This window comes from Vombatus ursinus, unplaced genomic scaffold (assembly GCF_900497805.2).
Source record: "Vombatus ursinus unplaced genomic scaffold, bare-nosed wombat genome assembly UNPS02015255.1, whole genome shotgun sequence".
Taxonomy (NCBI): domain Eukaryota; kingdom Metazoa; phylum Chordata; class Mammalia; order Diprotodontia; family Vombatidae; genus Vombatus; species Vombatus ursinus.
In genome coordinates this window covers 12119141-12143078 of record NW_020955033.1, presented here as the reverse complement: position 1 = coordinate 12143078, position 23938 = coordinate 12119141, and the positions used below count along the sequence as shown (strand labels likewise).

The 23938-nt window shown below is 38.2% G+C and overlaps 1 protein-coding gene across 3 annotated transcripts in view; it reads right to left on the bottom strand.

Moving 5' to 3' along the window:
* The window catches only part of LOC114031924 (kelch-like protein 14), a 137077-nt gene that overhangs the window by 97006 nt on the left and 16133 nt on the right, over window positions 1-23938 (bottom strand). For all 3 annotated transcript variants that reach the window (XM_027847140.1, XM_027847141.1, XM_027847139.1), the window contains exon 3: window positions 3599-3720. In XM_027847140.1, the coding sequence (XP_027702941.1) occupies window positions 3599-3720 (122 nt within the window). The remainder of the gene's footprint in view (window positions 1-3598; window positions 3721-23938) is intronic.

The window sequence follows — 23938 nt, the reverse complement described above, 5'->3', positions numbered from 1 at the left end:
AAACAAAACAAAACAAAACAAAACAGTTTAATTGAAAAGAATGAAAGAACATTGCAAATTCTCTCTTATAGGTGTTAGCAGACAAGGAGACCACAATGCCTGGTTTATTATTAATACTGAGTACTCTGTAGTTGCAAATGGGATTTTATAGTAATTTTTACTCATTATTCCTCAATGTCATTCTGATAGAGTTTGGCAAGAGAAACTAGCACCGTGGACCTCTATTCTATATTGCAAAGTTTAATGATTTTGTCCAAGGTCATGTGGTGAAGGTGTAGTAGGGCCAGAAAGAAAAGTTTCTGATTATGTTGCTAGGTATACTAGGCAATTGGGGGGTGAGGAATGGGAGGGTGGAATACCTTAGCTGGTTATTTTGTAGAGACCAAAGAACTAGATGACTGACTAAAGCTTTACTTGCATTCCAAAAGCCCATCCCCAGTAACAGCTCCATTTAATTAATTTTGCTACAATGACAATAGCTAACATGTATATAGTACATTGAGGATCTCAAAATTCTTACAAGTGCATTGTCACATTCGATCTTCATCACAGTCCTGTGAGATATGTACTGCCCATAATATTATCCTTTTTCAGAAGAGTAAGCCAAGAGAGTTAAGGGATTTATTTGTCCAGGATCTCAAAAGTAGTAATATCTAAGGCAAGATTCACATCCAGGTCTCTCTTGATCCCAAGTCCAACATTCTTGCCATCATACCACACTTCCCTGGGTTTAATGATGCTTCTAAAACATAAAAAGCATGCAGTCTTTGTCACCCTTATACTCAAAAAAATCATCCAATATTCTTCCAATTGGATCATTGGGCGCATCTCTCCTAATTCAGTCTAATCGTTATAATGATGATAATCGCTGACATATCACACTTTAAAGTTTTCAAAGCACTTATTTGATGTGTGTGTATGTACGTATGTGTATGACTACTCAAAGTGGCCTGTGCCATTTCTCCGATGAATCAAATACCATATATACACAGTATTCACATTTTGAAAGGCTTTGAAAGGCAACATTACCAGAAGCTGAGGCAGAGACTGAGGGTTACTTCATACCCAACAGGTTATTTTCTCACTCAACCTCCAAGGTCCCAGTTGGCCTGGGGCCCAGTTTCATTGCTCAGCTAGTATATGCCTGAGCAGAGCCAAGTGCACAGGTCTGTCTCCCTGCATTCACTACTACCCGAAACGCCCTTTCAAAGGACTCCCTGACCCCTCTCAGACTTGGGTAAATCTCACCGTGGCTTTGGCATTCCAGTACAGTTACAGTGAGCACGAGCTCTTCAATTGCTAATACTCCTTCTGAATCCAGGATACAACTTAAAGAATGCTTTCGTTCATTCTTCAGTCAGTTCTGTATGGCCCAAAGTGAAACAGATTTGGCAGTTACCTGGTTAATTTAATTAGTAAAGATAGTCGGATCAAATAAACTGATTTCCACAATACTCCCTTGCCCCCCAAGTGATGCCCCTTCCAATTTGCAGTGTGAATTAGCCAGACTGGCTTTCTAATCAAGCAAATATAATAAGGTCCCTAATGACCTTCCCCTTTGGACTTTAAATACCACTATGGCTATAATTGTCCGATGCACTTATAATGTATTATTGTGGATTATGGTGTTTGTCTCATCTTGAATAGGTTATATACTTTTCTTACCCTTCCTCTTGACTAGAAACTCTATAAAGGCAGAGACATTGTCATATCTAAACTTTATTTTTCCTAACACCTAGGAGAATGCTCTTCCTGTAGAAGATGTTTGTTAAGTGTTTGTTGAAGGGGAAAACAAATGACTATGAAATCTCTGAACTGAGCTAGTCTGGTCCTTGGATGATAGGCATAAATCCCATCACCAGGTTTTTACTCGAAGCCTTTCCCACTTTGTAGAGCCTGCCCAAGGTTGAGCTCTGCCAGTGTATCTTCAAGAAGCCAGGAAACACTTCTAAATCACAATGAGGCACTGGAGGAGGGTTTTAGTGGAGTCAAAGTAAATATATCCTTATTAAATCTGGGAACAATTAAAACAGCTGGCTTTAAGAAAGGGCAGATAGGACCTCACCTAGTGCAGACGGGCATACAGTTGGACTTAGGCCAGGAACACCTGGGAAATGAGTTGAATTGAATCCCTGTCTCTTGGTCACTCATCCACTACTTCTATTTTTCCTTGTCTCTTTCTTTGTCTTTCTTGCTTGCTATCTCCAGGTCTGCTTACTTCTCTCTCTTGATCAAGAATCAGGAAAAAAAAAGACTCATTTTCTTTATATTCCTGAAAATTCGTTAAAAAATATGGATTTGCCATGAATTTAGTTGTTCAAGCTGTGATTAACAATACTATAACTAGAATAAAGATAATGCTAAGATTTCTCTAAATTGTAGTTCTTTGTTTCTTGTCCTTAATCTTGCTGCTGTTACACCACATCATCTACCCCTTCCATAGCATATGGGTACCCAGGGAGTCTTCTCACTGCAGTTCTTGGCCGATGCTACTATCAGCTTCACTGGGGTAGTAAACCAGCTCAGAAATGTATTATTTCAAGCACCACACAATAATAGTCTTTGCTCCACTCCTATTCTTAGGACAAATTCCTTTCCAATTTATATTTCCTTAAAATATTTTTGGAAAGTAGACAAGAAACTCTCTCTCTCTGCATATATATATATATATATGTATATATGCATGTATGTATGCATGTATATATATATATATATTTACAAGTCATCTTACTCATTAAAAAATGCATAAGAAAATCTAACTTTCACCAGTTGTCCAGTTCTAAAAGTATGGCTTTGATTTATGGATCAAAATTCCTCATTTATTATTTTATCTATATAGCTCTGGGCAATTTTGACAGTTAAAATTTAGTTTTATTGACCAATGCTGCCACTTTACCCACAAGGGGACTAGTGCACACAGCCTGCTGCACTCAAGAAACGATGATTTTGATTCCATGACTGAATCAGATCGGGAATTGTAACCAATATAACAATAAGTTCCAAATCTCAATGCCCAAGGCAAAAGGCTTGCTGCAAAACACAATCACCATTTAAGGAAAGGGCGGGGGAAATCTTGGGTAAAGTTTGTAAGCACAATTCATTGTAGTTGGGAGGTGCCTGGGATATGATATTTGTCCACCTAAGCTGTAGGGAAATACCACTGATGAATAGAATCTACAGATTATAACTGAAAGAGAAAAAGCAAAGTTAAACACAAACTGATGGAAGCTTAGAGACCACAGGTTAGATGGATTGTTTTGATTTGGGAAATTTCACAGAGAAAGACTTCCTAAAATAATTAAATGATTTTATTCTTTGGGGATTGTAAAATGCCTTAAAAGTTTTCTTTGAACAAAAACTCAAGCCAGTGATTTTTGGCCAGATTTAATTTAGGCCTATTCTATGATCAAATTGGCAACCTCAGGAATCTTAATTTATTCTCTTACTGAGAAGTCCCCTGTGATACATAAACACATCTCTTAAGGATAACAAATCAATAAAATGTCTAATTTGATTAACCATGTTTTCAAATTCATCAAGACAAAGCTAACCCAAAACAAATAAATGGATAAATAAATGAATCAACAAAACCACTCACTTGTCAGTATTTTCCATGTCTTCTTTTCATCGTCATAGTACTGAACCAAGTTACTGGGAAGCCGGTCCGGTCCAGGAGGCAATCCTCCAACCAATAGCAGCATTTTCTTGTTGGAGCGAATTCTTCACCCAAAACAAGAGAGGAGATGAATAACCACATTATCATAGAATATTTTTAGTGGCAACAAAATCATAACCATCAAAAGAATGTTCCTTGCTTGCAGAATTCTATTTCATTTTTTCCTGTTTCTTTCCCCAATCATGTCTCAACAATTTTTTGAACCAAGCAGAAAAATGATCAGAAAAGCTGCATATCCCTCTACTCATGGAATAATAAGCCTCCTTTATGCAATTTGTTAGAGGTTCATTCTAGAATGACCTTTTTCTTATATTATCCCTTTAAATCATCACTCTTTACAGCTGAATACACATGAAATGCTCTGGAGTTGTACTAAGGTTAAGCATTAAAGTTGCATGTCAAAAATCGTATTAGTCAAAATCATTATTATAAGCCATTCTACACTCAAAGAACCTTGAAAAAATTAAGGTTATGCAGAGAGTTTGTGAGCCAACTCTTTAATCACACATTGAACTTAAAATACTAGTTGAGAACAATTAGTAGCATCAGCTAATGGTTCTGGGTTAAACACTTTTAACATGTAGTTGGTTTGTTTGTTTAATTTAGCCCAGACTCCCGCCTTCCTTCCTCTCTCCCCACTTTCCATCCTGTTCCCCAGCCCACACCACCCCCTTCTCTTCTTGCTCTCCCCCTGTGCACCACTGGCTATATAGCAACACCAATTGGTAAAAATGAGACTGTGATGTTGTTGTGAGCCTCCCCAGAGTGGAGCCCTGCCAATGCTTGCCACGGATCCGGCGGCATGAACCTGCTCAGCTGTGCAAAGTCACTCTAATTCCCTCCCTCTGTTTTTCTACCTTCTCCCCCAGGGGGCAACCACTGAAAGGAGTGACTACCCACCCATCAAGAGCTGGCAATTCGCTGCTATTAACCGTGACTGTGATTCCCAATCTGCCTGGCAGTTCCTAAGAACAGGACTGCAATGTCTCATATGCAGTAAAAGCTATAATATGCACCCTGGCCTCCACCACTATACCTGATGGATGTACATTCCTTTGTAACATTAATGGATTTAGCACACTTGCAATTGAAGAAGGGAGGGTAGGCTCAGACCCCCACAAGGGTCCTGCTGATTTAACAGTCACTTTACATATAATTGAACTTTTCAGTTCCACTAAAGCCTAAAAGTGATCAAATCTAAGGGGAGAGAACCATGAAAAAAAAGATTCACTCATAAGTATGATGGTGATCCTACACTCAGTTCAGCATCTTCATTTCTATTTTCCAGCCCTGTTTTGCCATTTCAAGGACATTTGGTAGAATATGCCCCTACTAGATAGCCACCATTTGTTGGTTAAGAACTTAACATTTGGGAAGCCAACTTAACACAGTTAATGAAAATTCCCTGGGAAGGAAGGAAGGAAGCAAGACTCCTTTAATGAGGCTTTGGTGTCATTGAAGGCAGCATGCACTCCTCAGCAGGAAAAAAAAATCTCCCTGTAGAATCTGTATGGATAGTGATGCATCTCCAGAGAAGTAGCTTTACCATTCATGTACAGACATTGTCCTCTTTCTAAAACAGGCTAATGCTCAAGAAGGCTACACTGGCTCTCCAGTGGACTGTGTTGAGGTTAGTATTGACACCTAATTGATGAATTTGGGCAAAAGAATCTTCCAGGAATCCTTTATAAAAATTTGAGTAATGAGTTTTCAACTGTTTTAGTTTTAGTTTTAGTTTAGTTTAGTTTTAGTTTTAGTTTTAGTTTTAGTTTTAGACTGGGACCAATCCAAAGGGCATTTATAAATTGCCTACTATGTGCAAGACATCACCCGTGGCACTGGGGATCAAAGGCAATAAGAACAACCAAATGGTCTTTGCTCTAATACTGTATGTTCCAACAATGCCATGGCAATGGAAGAGAGGTACTTAGGAAGAGTGCACTTGGGTGATGATCCATACCCTAGTAGGAAGTCTAGGGAGGTCTTATGACACGCATTAATGAATCATCATCTCTTTGCAACACTTTTATTAGGGGCTCATGGCCTACAAGAATTTTCTGGATGGCAACAGATTTGATACCAAATATTGTGCATAGTTTTGGTCATGCTAGCTAGTTATGTATACAGAGGGCCATGGTCATATCTACTAGTTCTCTGGGATTGCTTTCAACTGCACCATTGTATAGAGAGATCAGGTCAACTGAATATTACAGTTTGACCCAGTTTTGTAAATGTCACTGACTTTCAGATAGGCATAGCCAGAGCTGAGAGTAAACACAATATCTACTCATTATACTTGGAGGAAAGTCATACATGCGAACATATTCAAAGCAATAACAGTATTACTCAGTCACTGATATATAAATGTAACATATATAATATATTGAAGATATTATATGATATATTCAATACTTCATATGTATATGTATGTATGTATATATCTGTATGTGTGTCATGGATCATGGATCCAGAGTTGGAAGAGATTTCCAAGATTTTAAAATCATACAATCCATTGCCTTCATTTTACATAAGAGAGAACTAAGGCCTGTAGAGAGGGAATGACTTACTCAAGGACCCCCAGCTAGTAGGCTGCAGAAGTCTGAATAAAATTTAAATGATATGATTCCAAGTTCAGTGCTCTTTCTGCTATACCATGATTTCATTGAGAGGTATCACTGTATAATAGATAAAAGGCCAGTCTGAGAACCAGGAAGATCTACCTTCCTAAAGTAAAAATGAGCCACCAATCTGCACTGGTGGAATGAGTTTTCACACCAGGCATTCTCCACATGGATGAAGTCACAGGTTTCATTCTGCCTCCCCTTCCCCCCCCAAAAAAGTGGTTCATTACTTACAGGAACTGTCATTTTATTGATAAGAGTATTCACTTCATCTGTCACTTGGCCTATGCCAAAAGCCTTTCCAGTCAGGCAGGATCTGCCCAGGATTTTACTCTGCCAGCATAGTCGTAGAGAATCCAAGGTTACCCCCATACCCCAATAAAGCATCAGGGAGCAAATGAGTATAGGCCATAGCTTATATTCTTGAAAGACACTATATGGGTAATATGGGAAGGGAGACTCATGGTTTTCAGATATAGAAAAATGAATAAAGCAATTACAAGGCCCACTTCCCCTATACCACAACCTATATTTTTTCCAACCATAACCTCAAAGAATTTGAAGTTGATATAATGCTAGAATAGTCAGGACGCCAGATGACAGAATCCAAAACCAAAAAGGGGATGGTGGGCTAGAACACTAGGTTAAATCTAACATGATGGACTTCAGTAGGAATAAAGTAAAGTCTTACATTTAGGTTCAAAATCAATTTAATAATTAGGCACCTATTACGTATAAATAAGTTATTACATTAGATACTTTCCTGATTTTATGTATATCCCTGTATTTAGGTATTATTCAATAGCAATATTACACAGTCTAGTGGAAAGACCATTAGATCAGTTAGGTCACTTGAGTTATATAACCAATTTTGTCCTAACTACATTACTTCTGGTGCTAAGATCCCTGTACTAGAGTCTTCTCATCTGCATAATGGGGATAATATGCCTGTCCCCAGTCTACCTCATAAGGATATTGTGAGAATAACCAATCAATCAAGAGATAGCATATGGGAAAAGTAGTTCTGAAATGAAAGGAAAACATAGATAGATTAAAAAAAAAGATTGTAGGGGCATGGTTAGATAGCCCTTTGCTGAAGGAGTTCTGACAGCGTTAGCATTTTGCAAGCTCAGTATTAATCAACAGTGTGAAATGGAAATTTTTTTTTAAAAAGTTAATGTGGCATCTTGGCCTACAAAAAGAGGAGATTAGCTTAAGGAATTGACAGTCCCTCTGTATTATGTACTAAAAATCAGAACATATCTGGAATATTATATTCCATTCTGTGTGGCATCATTTAAGGACATTGATAATCTGGACAATGTACATTTTGAGTCCATAAATGAGTGAATGAATGCATGTTTGAATAAATGAATGAATGAAAAAACATTTGTTGCATGTTTGGGAGAAACAAAAAATCAAAATAAACTTTGCTCTCAAGGAACTCACTTTCTATTTGGGAAAGATAACATATAGAAGACAGTACAATCACAAGATGGATGAAAAGACCCAGTGCTTCCCAGGGTGCTAAACAATAGAAGAAAAGATCACAAGAGACACGATACCTATCTTCAGATACTAGAAAGGTTGTCTTGTGGAAGAGGGATTAGATTTATTTTGTTTAGTGTCAGAAGTTAAAGCCAGGAGCAGTGGATAGAAGCTACAGAGAGGCAGATTGTATCAAGAAAAACTTCTGAACAATTTTAACTATTTAGGAGTAGGATAAGCCGCCATAAAAAGTGGTGGTTTCCACTTCCTCAGAGGTCTCCAAACACTTGTCAAGTGTATAAGAGCAGATATTCCTTAAGAGTTTGCTTTGGCCTAGATGGCTGCTGAGGTCCCTTAAAGCCCTAAAAAGTCTGCAATTTTGAGATCATTTATAAGGATTAGGGGAAAGGATCTAGTCCTTGTGTCCATTTGATCCTTGGCCTCTCTGCTGAAACAGCCAACTATTGCCGTCCGTCCTCTAAGAACTGGACTGAGACCACCATATCACTTCACATAAGTCACTGAACAGCTGGCAAACGGTAGCAACTCCTAGTCGCTGCCAACAAGGACAGGATTCAAACAGATAAGACAGCAATGAAAGACTTCGCATTTCCCCCACCAATCAATCCCCTGAACCGTCCTGGCTTCCGCAGCGAGCCCTGTGATGAGGAAAGGGCACACCAGACTTACACAACATGTGTGTCAAAGGAATCGTTTTTTCCTTTTGTTGAGGATGATTGCATTATCTAACAAGTGGTCGTGTAAAGTGAAGCTCCAAGTCTGTTATCATGGTTATCCCTACTGAAAAATAAGTTGTTAACTCCGAGTCTTTTGTATTGCTGTCTTATCGCTTACTCAGGTAAGTATTTGACTTGATTTTCATGGATTAGTTTTTTAAATGGTAAAACTGAAATTTTCTCATATATCAACAACTTTCACGTTTAACTCTAAATTCACAATAAAATTTTATCTTTTGGGAAAAAAATATACTTGAAATCACACAGTAACAAAGAGTAAAATGCAAAGCTAGACTTAACACAGGGTTTCTCAACTTGGAATCTTGTGAATTTGAACTTGTTTGTAAAAAAATATTTCTATAGTGATTTTAATATGATTGGTTTCCTTTGTAATCTTATTTAACTTAATTTATGACATTGAAAACATTATTCTGAGAAGGGAGCTATAGGCTTCACCAGATTGCAAAAGGGGGCCATGACACAAAATGTTAACAACCCTTGATTTAACACAACTCAATTTCTAACATCTTACTGTTTACCCAGGGCTTCCTCACATTTAAATATCATTTCTACACTATAAAGCTCAGAAAAGATAGCAAGGTTAAAAAGAGGAAACTGCTGTACTTTCCAAATTCTCAAAGACTTACTGACATGAATTTAATATGTTAAATTAAAAGGATATCTCCCCACACATCTCATTATATCCAATATATGAAGTTATCTGATCTGAGGCATTTATTATTTTTGTCAATTCTAAAGAAAAACAAACACAAAAACTCTTTGCCTTTTGAGCTTTCTTCTAACAGAGATATGTACATTCAGATAGTAAATTTAAGTCCATGAGCTCACTAGAAAGGAATGTAAGTGATTCTCTGATCTTTGAGATAAATATTGGTTCTAATGGATGGTATTCAACAGTTCTTATTGTTAGGAATACCTTAAGAAAAACAAATTACTTTTTGTAATTTAATATGAATATGATATAGGCTCCTCATATACATTATTTTAAGTTATTCCTTAGAAGTTATGTGTGTGAATAATCCCTGTAAAAAGGATCCCATTAGTTTGACGATGTGCAACTACAATAATGACAATTGCAGTAATGACAGATCATAATAATTATGTATTAGATACTGAATCCCTGATTGTCATGATGTTTACTTGGAGAATATGCTTTTGTTTGAAAGCCCCATGAAAAGAGTCATGTGTAAATTAAGAAGGCAGATTTCAAGAATTCTCACTTTCAATTGATTTGCTATACAAAAATATGTTTACACATATGGAAATTGAGGTCTAGCACATACAGTAGTTTGTGTATGGATGGCAAGTAGGTCAGGGGTGTTAAGGTTTTTTTTGCGTGGAACTCTTTTTTTTTTTTAACCTCTGTGGCCAGTTTGGTGAAATCTACGAACAAATCAACCCTTTCTCAGCCAAATCCAATGCTCTTTCCACTGTATCCTTTGGGTGACTTTGATTTAACTTCCTTTACTTTTTTTTCATAAAAAGGTGATAGAATTAGAAGGTATCTTTTGTTCCATCTTAGTTACATTCTCTCTCTCTCTTTTTTTAATGTATGCTTTGGTTCAGAGGATGAAAGACTGATGAACCAAAAGCTCTGAGCATGAACAAATTCTTTACCACATTTGCCTTTTAAGCACAACAAAAAAAAAACTTTATTTATCTAGATTTTTACTAGGGCAGAAAGTGATCATCGGGAAAAGGCCAGGGTGAAGTTAATCATTGGATAATGTGTGAAAAATATTTCAAGAGGAATATTTAACCACCCAACCCCTTAAGAAACCAAGCTGGTTTTAAGCCCTTTAGTAGCACCCATTTGCATAGAAACAACTGATTCACAAATTATAACCATTTTATATATTCATTAAAGCAAATGTTATATTATGTATTTAGAATCGTGGACTCAGATTTGGAAGGAAATAGAAGACTTTCAGTCTGAACTCCTACCTGCGATTGAAGAACCAGTTGTTTCAGTCATTAGTCCCTACTCACTTATTACTATTACTTTGTATATATTTTGTGTTTATCTGTGTTCCTTCCTCCCCCAATAGAATGTAAGTTCCTTGAGGATAACAATTGTTTCTTTTTCTCTTTTTTGTATTTGTATTCCCAATCACAGCACAATTTCTAGCATGTTGAAGGGTCTTAAATGAATGCTTGCTGAATGAATGAATGAGTGAATGAATGAATGAATGAATGACAACTCCATCCTGATTCTCAAATCACTGTAGTTATCCATTACTAGAGACACAATCTCTACCTTCAATTGGTCTAGGATCAATCTGGCCTGGCAATTAAAATAATGTGCCAATTCTTGTCCGGCTCTAGAACCAATCTGGCCTGAGACATGAGGAAAATATAAGAACTCATATATTTCAGTAAGTTACTCCATGGTCTATTTCATTTTGCTCAAGGACCTCTAGTATTAGGGTTCTGCCTCATTGCTTCTGGTCTTCCTGGGGAATATAATTCTGCTAAACCCCATAGTCCTTGTATATGTTGCCAACCTCACTCAATGCCTTATCCATGTTGGAACATCTATTTGTTGTCTATCATAAACTTCCCCGATGTCTGTCTGCCTGGATTTCCTTGTATTGCTTGCTGCTAAAACATGCCTTCATTGAATTTAATTCCACTTAACAAATACTTATTAAGCATCTGTTATGTATAAGACACCAGACGAGGTACTGGAGATATAAAGGAAAAAAAGAAAAAAGTCTTCATCCTAAGGGAGTTGGCATTCTACTGGGATCACTTGCCCTATGCTGTAGGTTTTCTTGATTTGGATATGCCTGCTATTGACTAATCTTGCCATATACAGAACCCACAACTTGAATATACCCAATGTAGAAATTATTTTTATAACATTTCTGTCAGATATTCATCCATTGTCTACTCAAAAACTTGCACTGATAGTTTTAATCTTAAATGTTTTCTCTTTCTCTCTCTCTCTCTGTCTGTCTGTTTCTCTGTCTCTGTCTCTCTAGCACTGGTCCTGGAGTTAGGAAGACCTGAGTTCAAATGTGACCTCAGACACTTAGTAGCTGTGGGACCCTGAGCAATTCACTTAACCTCTGTTTGCTTCAGTTTCCTCAACTGTAATATGGGAATAATAAAAGCACCTTGCAGGGTTGCTGTGAGGGTCAAAAGGAGACAATATTTGTGAAGCACTTAGCACAGTGCTTGAAACATGATAGATGCTTAATAAATACTAATTCTCATCTTCTCTTCCTCCTACCTACTTGTCTGTTAACAAAGTTTCATGTTGATCAAAAGTCTGCTTGACTTTATCTTATTCTTCCTCTTATTAATCCTAGTTCTGCCTTTTTTTTTTTAAGGCAGTTGGGGGTAAGTGACTTTCCCAGGGTCACACAGGGTCAAGTGTTTGGTCTGAGGCCGGATTTGAACTTAGGTCCTCCTGACTTCAGGGCCGGTGCTCTATCAACTGTGCCACCTAGCTGTCCCATAGTTCTGCCTTTTGCAGGAAAATAGGACAGGACAATATTTCAAATATTTAAAGTCAGCTATCATGTCTCTCTTGGTCTTCTCAAAGCTGAACATGCCCAGTTTTTTCAGCTGTGCTTCAAGGAATAAGATTTCAAATCCATTCACCATAGTAGTTGTCTTCTGTCGATATCGCTTTTAAAATGTGGTTCTCAAAACTGAATATAATACTTCCAATGGGATCTTACTAGCAATAGAGCACAGTGGGATCATCTCTTCCTATGATCTGGATGCCAGACTTCTATTAAGGCAATCCAAGATCATGGCAGTGCTCTTGTTAACTAAGTTGTGCTTCTGGTTTATATTAAACTTTTGATCAGTTAAAACTCTGTGGTCTTTTTGACCTAAACTGATGTCAATCAGGTTCTGCTCCTACCCTACCCCTACCCCTATCTCATACTTGCATAATCGTTTTTAACTTCAGTGGAGAACTTTACCTTTACCTATATTAAATTTAATCTTATTTGTTTCAGTCTTTCAATAATTTGAGATAATTCTGAATTTTAACTTTTTTTCTTTTTTTAAAAATTTATTTGTTTTTAGTTTTCAACAATCACTTCCACAAGATTTTGAGTTCCAAATTTTCTCCCCATCTCATCCCTCCCCCACCCCAAGATGGCATGCATTCTATATACCCCTTCCTCTAATCTGCCCTCCCTTCTATCTCTCTCCCCTTCTCTTGTCCCCTTCCCCTTTTATTTTCCTGTAGGGCAGGATAGATTTCTATACCCCATTTCCTGTATTTCTTATTTCCCAGTTGTATGTGAAAACAATTTTATCAACATGTGTTTTTAAAACTTTGGGTTCCAAATTTTCTCCCTTCCTCCCTCCTCACCTACCCTCATTGAAAAGGCAAGCAACTCAATACAGGTTATACATGTGTAGTCATGCAAAACATTTCCATAGAAGTCATGTTGTGAAAAACTAAATATATTTCCCTTCATCCTATCCGCCCCCCGTTTATTCTATTCTCTCTTTTGACCTTTTCTCTCCTCAGAAGTGTTTGCTTCTGATTAATCCCTCCCCTAATCTGCCCTCCCTTCTATCATTGTTTAACTCTTTAACCAATATTATCAGATACAGCTTGCTTTGTGAAATCTGAACAACTGATAATCATGCTTTGTATGTTTCATTTCTTAGAACTAATAAAGCTTTCTTTCAATGAAAATAGTCTCAGAATCATATTCCTAGAAGTCATTAATTGAAACTAACTTTCCCTCGAATTTGTCCAAATTAGAGATAGTTTATTCTGCTACTCCCCAGCTGCTTTCTTTTCTTCAGGGGAATAGAACACCATCAAAGGCATCAAGATTAGCCCAAAGATCCTAGCTAGCTTTGAATCTCTACATAGCAAAGTTAACTGTAACAGCTAATCTGGAATTAACTGAGACCCCTGAGCCTTTACTAAGTGCCTGTTTGGGAGTCAGTCTCTGGAATCCTTACATTTTCCTTACTTCATTCTAATCTCAACTTCCAGAAGGCTTCTAGAAACTAGAAGATGTACCCTATAGGAACACTCCTATATTTCAGCGCAAAAGCCAATCTTACAAAGAGTTTAAACAACAATTATACCACTAGTATTTGTACTGATCCAATCTATATTTATGAGTGCTGCTCACCCATATTTCAAGATATCACCATGTGTTTATTTTGCTATATTTATCACTAAGAGGTAGAACACAGCTCTACTGCTAATATAAACCAAAGCATCACTGACTGGCACATGCCCTGAGGAGTCTCCCAAGAAACCAATGAAAAGGCAAGGTGAAAGATACAAAATCACATTCCTTGGGACCTGCTTTCCACTAGGTTCATTGATTGATTTCTTTTATCACCTTCTATGGACTTACTTTGATGAGTAATTTTAAAATATGCTTCTTATCTATATGCCAATTTCAACAAGCTCATTCTATAAAATGTGAACTATTTTCCTATTAACATTAGAACATTAATATTGAAGAGAAATATCCTCCCAAATAAGCTATTTTATTCCACATATCATCTGATAAACACAAACAAAACTCGAGGGTAGAAGATATAAATGAGACAGCCACACATTTATCTAATACTGTGCTTATGTTTATGAAGTAGTTGGGTGGCTAGGCTGGAGTCAGAAAAACCTCAGTTCGCATCTGTCCTCAAAAATTCACTAGCTGTGTGACCCAGGGCAAGTCACTTGACCTCTATTTGCCTTAGTTTCCTCAACTGTAAAATGGGGATAAAAACAACACCTACCTCTCAGGGTTATGGTAAGTATCAAATGATATATTTTTAAAGTGCTTAGCACAGTGCCTGGCACATAGCAGGCACTTGATAAATGCATAGTCCCTTCCCTGCCCCTTACGGATGCAGAAAATGGAGGAATGAAGATAGTGTTGTGATTTTTATCATGCTTGAAAACTAGTACCAGTTTGTCATTATGCAAAGGCCATATGTCATCCGTGTTCTCTTTCTTCACTGTCTGTACCTTAGCAGAATGGTAGCAGAGAAGCCCAAAGAATAGTCCCATTTCATTAGTGTCTTTTTTGTATAGTAGACAGTTGACTTCATGATGAGGATGGAATATTTTATGAGGAGAAGATCTGGAAAAAACTTGAATGGGGACTTCTAGATTGGGCCTTTACTTAAATTCTGGGGAAAATTGTAACCTGCCGAGTAACTGGGCTAGAATGGATCTTGAAAGGTTATTCAAGCTGATTGATAACTGCAGTCAAACATTCTCAGAAAGAAAGTTACCTTCTCTTAAAATTTTCCTAAGGAGGAAACTGCCTTGGTCATGTGTTCCAGTTGATTTGCTATTGTATTTAGGTTTCTTTACCATAGCTGTTCTTATTAATTACATACAGTTTTCATTGGAAATAGATCTTTGAACACCTCTCTAAGGTAGGTAAATACCAAGTATCATTACTCCCATTTTACAGATGGATAGAGGAAAAGAAGCTTAGGTGCCTTTTGCTGTGGTACACAATGCTTACTGCAGGGTTCTATAAACAATTCCTGAATTCCTGGTGAGTATAACTCACTGTGCTTGCCTAGCATGGAAAGGCAAACAAGACCAGCCCTTGTCCTTAAGAAGACTGCAATCTATTAGAGGCATAGAGTATGTCCAGAATAAATACAAAATGAGCATACTCATTGATTCTCCCATGACCCAATATGTCCTGGATCACCAGGGTCCTTGGTAATTGTCAAGTTTCAAGGCCATTGAGGTGGAAAGGGGAAGTTCGGAAGGGAAAGGCTTTAGCCTTGCAGGACTTGCTGTAATCTTCCTCCAGGATCTGAATGTGTGAGCGTCAAGCTAATCACAGCAACTGGCAAACATAGGAACAAATATGTTATCAGTCTTCATTATCCTCTACTTTGTCCATTAAATCTAAGTCCAACTAAGCTTATGACCTTTTAGGTTAGGGACCGAATGGGGTCTATTGTTATTTTATATACAGCACTTCACACTTCATTATTGGCATTTTACATGGTGATAAGCAGCAGTTTCCAGGCAAATTTGTACTCACTGCTTTCTCCTGCCCCTAGAAAATTAAAACTCCTCTAGTAACTGGAAACAGTTGAGTCTCTTCTGTGCTTGATTACCTATATAATCCCTAATTCTAATACTTGGGATTGAATTCCTTTCTTCTGAAGAGCATAAAGTACCATGGAAATGACATCTCATTAATCCTCACCGTATCCCACAGAGGGAACTGGGTGTCAAGATTTACTTAGTAGTTAAATCCTGCTGTTTGCATGATGGGGAGCAGGCAGAACACAGGGTTTCTACCATCTACACCTGCTAGTAGGATCAGTAGTTCTTTGGGGTGGGGAGGAAGAGAATGATTTCTCCCTGTGTTAACACAAGAGAGGTGCTACATAGCCAGGGTCAGAAAAGAATTTATGAATGAGATTTTATCTCAGATTCATTTGTGGAAGCAACTTTGTATATACCACTGACTAATTTGAGACAAGAAGAGAGCGTGTCATACTCATGGTCCCAATTCTCAAGATTAGACCCCTAGTCTTTGGACAGTTAACAAAAGTCAGAGAGGAATCTGTGTTGCCTCTTCAGAAACACTATTATTAATTGGAGCTTCTCATTTATTTTGAGAAAGCACCAAATAACTTTATGACACACAGATGCCTTTCTGCTGATAGGGTGACATCACAGATTTTGGAGAGCCTCTTAAACCCCAGAGACAGTTTCTAGGTCCATCACTGCTAGGGTACCTGGACCCCAGGGGCCATTCCCCCACTACCAGAACTAGTAATGGAACAAAGAACTGGCTCTTTGGTGGTAGTAAGGAGGAGGAAGAGGCACGGAAGGAGAAAAAGGAAGGTCATTTTCATTTCACCCACAGCAGCAGTGTCCCAGAGCTATATTTTAGAGACCATATCCCACAGTCATTGTCATCACAGCACAAAGATCCCCCCTCTATTAGCTTCTTTCTCTCTCTCTCCCCCTCCCCTTCTCCCCTCCCTTTTTAAAATGTGGTCTCTGCCACTTAACAGTTAACCTTAGGCATACCACTTCACTTCTCCGGGTGACAACCATCTGTAAAATGAGGATAGTAATACCTGCACTACTTATCTCACAGGGTTGACCTGAAGATGGCATGAGACAATGGATACAAGGTCATGTGTAAAACCCGTAAGTACTACATTCTATTATACTTCAGTTTTCCTTCTTTTACCTCTATTAACCAGAATTTGGAGAAATGTTATAGACACTTCCCGTTTCATCCAAACAAAAGTTAGAATAACAGTACCCATATTTTAATGCCAAAATGATTTAAGAGCATATTATTCCCTGGAAATCTGATTCCCTGAGCTATCAAAAGACAGTGATTGAAATTCTTAGTCCTATTACCTGAAGACTGTTGTCAAGTGGCTAATGATATTCTAGGGAAATTGTGTAGTAACATATTCAAGTAACTCACTATCTTCTTTTTCTTTCTTTTCTTCTTTTTCTTACCATCTTCCCTGCATGGCCACTTTGGCAATGACCCTTCAACTGCAAAGAGGTTGCTGGTAGCCTTTGACTCTAGTCTTTCTGTAGTTTCCCCATATGGAATCTCTCCCTGGAGTTATACTAATGTATGATGGTTCTGCCTCTTGAGGCAGGATTTGACTGTAGCTCATCCTCTCTGAGCCCCATTTTCCATGTCTGAGGCTTTTTTTCTTGAATCTTTCTTGCTTTTGACAACCACAATTTGGTTCAAATGGAGCAATTAGGCCTGGAGTCAGGAAGACTCATCTTCCTGAATTCAAATCTTGCCTGGGCAAATCACTTAACCCCATATGTCTCAGTTTCCTCATCTGTAAAATGAGATAGAGAAGGAAATGGCAAACCACCTCAGTATCTTTAACAAAGAAAACCCAAATGGTGTCAAGAGGTGTCAGACATGACCAAAAATGACTGAACAACAACAAAAAACTTGTTCAAATATCCATTGGTACTGTAATGTCTGGGACTGAGTTAGAAGCAAATGATTCTGGGAGAGTGTTCTGAGTCTCCTAGCACCTGAACTGATAAGATTCTTTCATGGAGTTTGTTGCTGCTTTCTGCACTTACTTTTTTTAAATTTTTTTTTTTGGTGTCTGTGCTTATTTTAGTGCAGTAAAGTACCAGTGCTTTAACTTCCTGGAAAACCTTAGAATTTAAGAATCTGAAAATTTGGCTTACGCTCCATGCATGGTCCCCTCCAGTAGTGTATGGAAAGACCGCAGTAAGGATATAGAATTAAGAGACTTGGATTCAACTACGGCCTCTTCCACTTATTAGTAGACTCAATAAATGTTGATTGATTGATTGACCTTGGGCAAGTTGTTTTACCTCTTTGATGATAGGCCTTCTTATCTGCAGAATGGGTTAATAATACTTGAACTCTTCATCATACAGATTCCACCTGAAGGTTACATCAGATAATGGATGTAAAGTGATTTGTAAACCCTAAAAGCACTATACTTATACTCAGCTATAATAAGCCTTTCCAGTTCCTTCTCTTCACAACCACTAGCCAGAATTTTTGGAAATTTTATAGCCGCTTCCTATTTCATTCCAACATATCACTGACAGTCTGATCTCTTCTCTATGAAGGCCATGTCTATACATGAAAGCAAATGGAGAGTGTGGAAAGTTATTGCAGAAAATTAAGCAAAACTTCCTATTCTTAGGGTACAAAAAAGATCTGGGGTATGAGGAGGGATGCTGGGTACCTAGATGTTGGGACTTGGAGCCTCCACCTCCAGCACAGTTATTTGACCCTAGGTAAGTCATTTAACCTCTCTTAACCTCAGTTTTCCCATCTATGAAATGGGGATAATAGTGTTGTTTTCCTAATAGGATTGTTATGAGTATCAAATGAGATAATAAATACTAAAGTGTGTTGCAAAATTTAAAGCAGTATGTAAGTCTTAACTATTTTTATGAATTATTCTGATGAACCCTCTATACGGTACAAACTCACTAAATGACTACTCAGTTTTCTATTCTCTACACCCAGAAAGTTAAAGGTAGAAGAAGGCTTAGCTGCCATCACAAAGAAGTGTGGTATAATGAGAGTGCTGGAAGTGGTAGAATCAGCATCTGAATCCTGAATATTCCACTTGTTAGCTGTGCAATCATGGCTAAATCACTTACCTCTCTGTGTCTTCTCAGAGGACAAAATTAGGATAATTTCTGCACTCCTAATCTCACAAAGTTTTTGCTAAGAATGAGCCTTGTAAATCTTAAAGCACTATAGAAATCTAATTTAATCTAGTCATTCTTTTATTTCACATAAAAGAGATGAAGGTCCAAATAACTTGCCCCAGATCAGGTAAGTAGTAAATGACCCTCCTTGCCTCATAAAGAAGCCTTCCCCTCCCAAATCCTTCTGCCCTCCTACCTTCCCTAATAGTGTCGAGGGTAACACATCCTTCATGGCCCTTAGGTTCACAGCCTAGGAGTCATCTTCTCTTTACTGTCTCTCACCCCCAATATCCAATCTGTCACCAAGGCTTGCCAATTTTACCTTTGCAACATCTCTCATATATGCTCCCTACTTTGGTGCAGACCTCATCTCTTCTTATCAAAACTACTGTAGTAGCCTGCTGGTGGATCTGTCTGCCTCAAGTGTCTCCTTGCTCTGATCCATCCTCCATTCAACCATTAAAGTGATTTTTCCTAAAGCACAGGTTCAATCATGTCAACCCCTACTCAATAAACTCCCTTGGCTCCCTATTGCTTCTAGGATCCAAACACAAAATGCTTTGTTTGGCATTCAAAGCCCTTCATAATCTAGCCCCCTCCCACCTTTCTAGTCTTCTTACATCTTTCTTCCCACACACATCAATCCAAAGACACTGCCCTCCTGGCTGTTCCCCTGAACAAGACCCTCCCATCTCTTGGCTCCAGGCATTTTCTCTGGCTGTCTGCCATGCCTGGAATGCACTCTCCTCATTCCAATCTCACAGCTTCTACAGGAAGTCTTTCCCATCTCCTCTTAATTCTAGCTCCTTCCCTCTGTTAATTATTTCCTATTTATCTTGTATATACCTTGTTTGTACTGGTACTGTTTGTATCTGATTTTTGTATCCCCAGTGCTTAGCATAATGCCTGGCACATAGTAGGTTTAATAAATGTTTAATGATTGATTAATTAGTAGGTAGGAAGGCATGCTATTACTCCATTCTGTTGCACAGTGTCTAGTCTGTTGCATACATTCTCCAAATAAAAACTGATAAAAATGCTGGTATTGAAGGGATTCCAAGTAGAATTAATAAGAACTTATAATGAATATGCAGATAGTTGAATCACAAAAAAAGTTTTTGTGGCTCTGTCTTCTGGGAAGTTCTAGAGGGGTAACAGAACTTCAGAAGGTTCTGTCTGAGATTTCAAGACATTTCTCATATTTTCTTCTTTCTCTTATTAATGATATGTGTATATATATATATATATATATATTTTACTTTACTCAAGACCACAACATTGCCTTGCCATAGAGAAGTTAAACATCTTCATAAGAATATTCCTAGATCTAAGGTATGTTGTTTTCTTTCTCTCATATCAAAAAATTATTTTCTGAAAATTGAAGTATCTATTTGAATTGCTTTATTAAAGGAATATTTCATTCCCAAAGTATGGCATTCCCAAAGTATGGCATTCCCAAAGTCTATCTGACATGGGTTTTACCAGGATTACTGCCAGTGTAGTTTGCCTCTTCTTCAACTGGAGAAATCCTGGGACTAGGATTTAGTGATGATGGCTAGTTTTTATTCTGTTTTCTTGGTTTCTCTAGGAATTTGGAATCATTTAATGCTAGAATTAGAAGTCATCTTAGAAATCATCCCCTCCAATCCTCTCACTTCATAATTTAGAGAACTGAAGCCCATGGAATTTGAGTAACCTGTACAGGGTCTCACAACTGGCTGGTGGTAAGGCTAACATTAAAAGTTTGAGGAAGAGTATAGAATAATGATGAGTGCTAGATTTTAAGTCAGAGGACTTGAGTTTGGATTCTGCCTCTGTCACTTACTATATGATGCCAGTCAAGGCACTAAGTCTCTCCGGGCTATAGTTTCTTCATTTATCAAATGACAGGGTTTGACAACGTTACTAGTTTTCAAAATATGGGCCTTGGACCCCTGGGAGTCTCTAAGCCCCTTTCATTGATTCTATGAGGTCAAAATTATTTTCATAATGATATTGATATGTTATTTGCCTATTAAAATAATATTGTTGCCTTTCACAACTATGTATCTATGGAGGCCAGATTCTCTTGATACACTTCCACCAAAACTACACATTGCAACAGATTGAATACAGAAGGAGATACTAGAATTTAGCTATATTCTCCAGTTATACATTAAGGAGATTTGCAAAAATATGTAAAAATAATGCCAATCTTCTCACTAATTTTTAAAAATGTAATAATTTTTCATAAAAATATTTGCATTAATATGTCATAGTGAGTTTATTATTGCTATTTTAAGTGAATTACTAAACATTTAAAAATTATCAGCTTTAATCTCTAATGCAGTAAATATTGATAGATATAGCCCATGTTAACAAAAGATTTTTAAGGTTCTCAAAAGTTTTTTAAGAGTGTAAAGGGGTCCTGTGACCATAAAGTTTGAGAAAGGCAGAACAAGATGAGCTTCCATTAGTATATCTAGGTTCCTATGACCTTGGGTTACCCAATGTACAGGACTCATTTGACTCCACCAGTCTGCCTGTTGTGTCTATGGTCTGCATAGAGTTGTCCTGCTCAATTTCACATTGGCTACCTGAAGTTTGTTTTAGAAGCCTGGTCATTGGAAGATGAACAAACTACTCAATTACAAGAAAGGCATGAGCTTTTCTTGCTATCCCTTACCAAAATATCTTTTTTAAGAGGTGTGAAGTACTGCTAACCTCAGTGGGCAATTCTGACTAGAATGTAATCTCTGGTAGGTCTTATCAAGTCAGAAAGGCATTGAGTATGGTTCTGATGATGGACTGTATGTCTGACACCCTAGGACCAGCCTAGCTTTGGAGAGGCCAAATTCAATGCAAGCCAACAAGTCTAGGACATAATGAAAGAACCTAGAGGTGCTGTCACTGTCTATGGGAGGTGCTAGACCCATTTTCCTCCCTGGTGTGCTTCAATAACTGTCTCTAAGAACTATATTAATGATGTAGTTAAGGAACTGAGCAGCCTCAGAAGTCCATGACACCCAATCTGTTCTGAATCTCAATCTCAATTCAAGATCCAGATTCCAAGTAATTCAGGGTGGAGGTTCTCCTTAGCCAAAATTTATTTCTAGAAATTTCCCCCAGGCAAGTCACTTAACCCCAATTGCCAAAAAAAAAAAAAAAAGAAAGAAAGAAAGAAAAAAAGAAAAAAGAACAAAAGAAAAAAAAACGGGGCAGGTAGGTGGCTCAGGGGATAGAGTACTGGCCCTGAAGTCAGGAGGACCTGAATTCAAATCTGGCCTCAGACCGAACACTGGACACTTACTAGATGTATGAACCTGGGCAAGTCATTTAACCCTAACTGCCTTAAAAAAAAAAAAAAAGAAAGAAATTTTCAACATAGGACTTCTGGTGCCTAGATGGCAGAGTGAGGAAGGAACCTTCTGAAGCCCTCCCAAATTCCCCTCCAAACAACTAGAAAACCACCTCAGAATTGATCCAGGGGCAGGGAAGCAGCTGACCAGCCCAGGAGGAAAGGTCTGTCTCACTGGGGTGGGAGGGGAGCGAGGTCCAAGGGCAGCAGTAGCTGCCAGCCTCACAGCAGGGGACCTGCAGCAAGGCTCTAAGCCTGGAGCAAATCACTATCAAGGCCCTGTCCTCCCAGCTGCCCCTAGACAAGTGAGCAGTCTCTGCATGGCAGGAAGGCCCCACCCCAGTGATCCCACACCCAGCACAAGTCACCATCCAGGCCTTGACCCCATAGCTGACCATTAGTGAAGCCCAGACCTGGGGCTAGCTAACAGTGGGACCCTGCTTCCATAGCAACCCAGCAGCAGGGCCCACCCCTGGGGCAGAGAAGCAACAAGATCCCTCCTCCAGGGCCAGACTATGGTGTTTTCTTGGCAGGGATCCTGGAGCGGCCATTTTCTTCTCTAGCTCATTTTGTAGATAAGGAAACTGAGGCAAACAGGGTTAAATGACATGCCCAGGGTCATACAGCTAGTAAATGTTGGAGGCCTGATTTAAATTCAGGTCTTCTTGACTCTAGGCCCAATGCTCTATTTACTGAGCCTCCTAGCCGCACCTAAAATGTGTTAATCTCAACTCCATTCACTGTGCCACCTAGTTTCACTTTACAAATATTCAGCTGATCCCAAATATCTGGGGTGGGTAGTACAAGCATAGGAAAAACTCACATGTGATTCATTAAAATTTTCACCTCATATCTGATTCCTTTGGCTCTGTGTAGACAAGGCTTAGTGACTTGCCATAGAAATTCTCATCTCACCCTGTCCAAGTTGTACTTCAAAAGAAAAAAAATTAACTATTATTAACATCATTAGCTTCAACCTTCTCATTAATCCATAAGACCTTGTTATTCAAAGTATGAATAGTGAAGGAAAGGAATGATGATCTGAAAAAAGGAATTAACATCTTTTTTTTTAATCATCCCCAGGAATCAATATTTTGCAAATACTAACCTGGAATGCATACGCTGTGGGAAATTAGGAAGGCCCACAGGTTCTTGAATCAGTCTGGATAAAAGGTAAACCTGGATATTGTTAGAATAGCATTTAAGAATTGTTTTATAATGAGTTCAATTGTTCATCCACAGAACTCCTGCTCTGATACCTTGCTGTAACATGGGGGGGGGTGAATCTGGGTTCTTGAAGGCTATGCTAGTAGAATGTAAGGTCTGACAGTTCTTATCAAGTCAGAAAGGCTTTGAATATGGTTCTGATGATGTATGTCTGATACCCAAGGACCAAACTAGCTTTGGAAAGGCCAAATTCAATGCAAACCAACAAGCTTTTACTACTAAGTACCTACTACAGTATGCCTGACTTCAAGGTGACAACTTTTAGGTTACAACAACATTCAGAGACTGAAAGCGGTTGCCATCTGAATTGTTAAAGCATTAAATAGTTAATGAAATCATAGGTGTATTGAAATAAGTCCTTAAGAGTTTTTAGGACATTATTATTACGTCAAGTTTCCATGGGCCATAGGACCATAAATTTAGAGCTGAAATCGATCTTAGTGACAATATAGTTGAACTTAACTTTGCTGCTGAAGGAAATGAGCTCTATTTAAGGTCATACTTGTATTAAGGAGCAGATCTGAGATTTGAACCTAGGCCCTCTGCTTCCAAATACAATCATTCCTTCCCTTCCCTTTTCTTCCTTCCTTCCTTCATTTTCCCTTCCTTCCTTCCTTCCTTCCTTCCTTCCTTCCTTCCTTCCTTCCT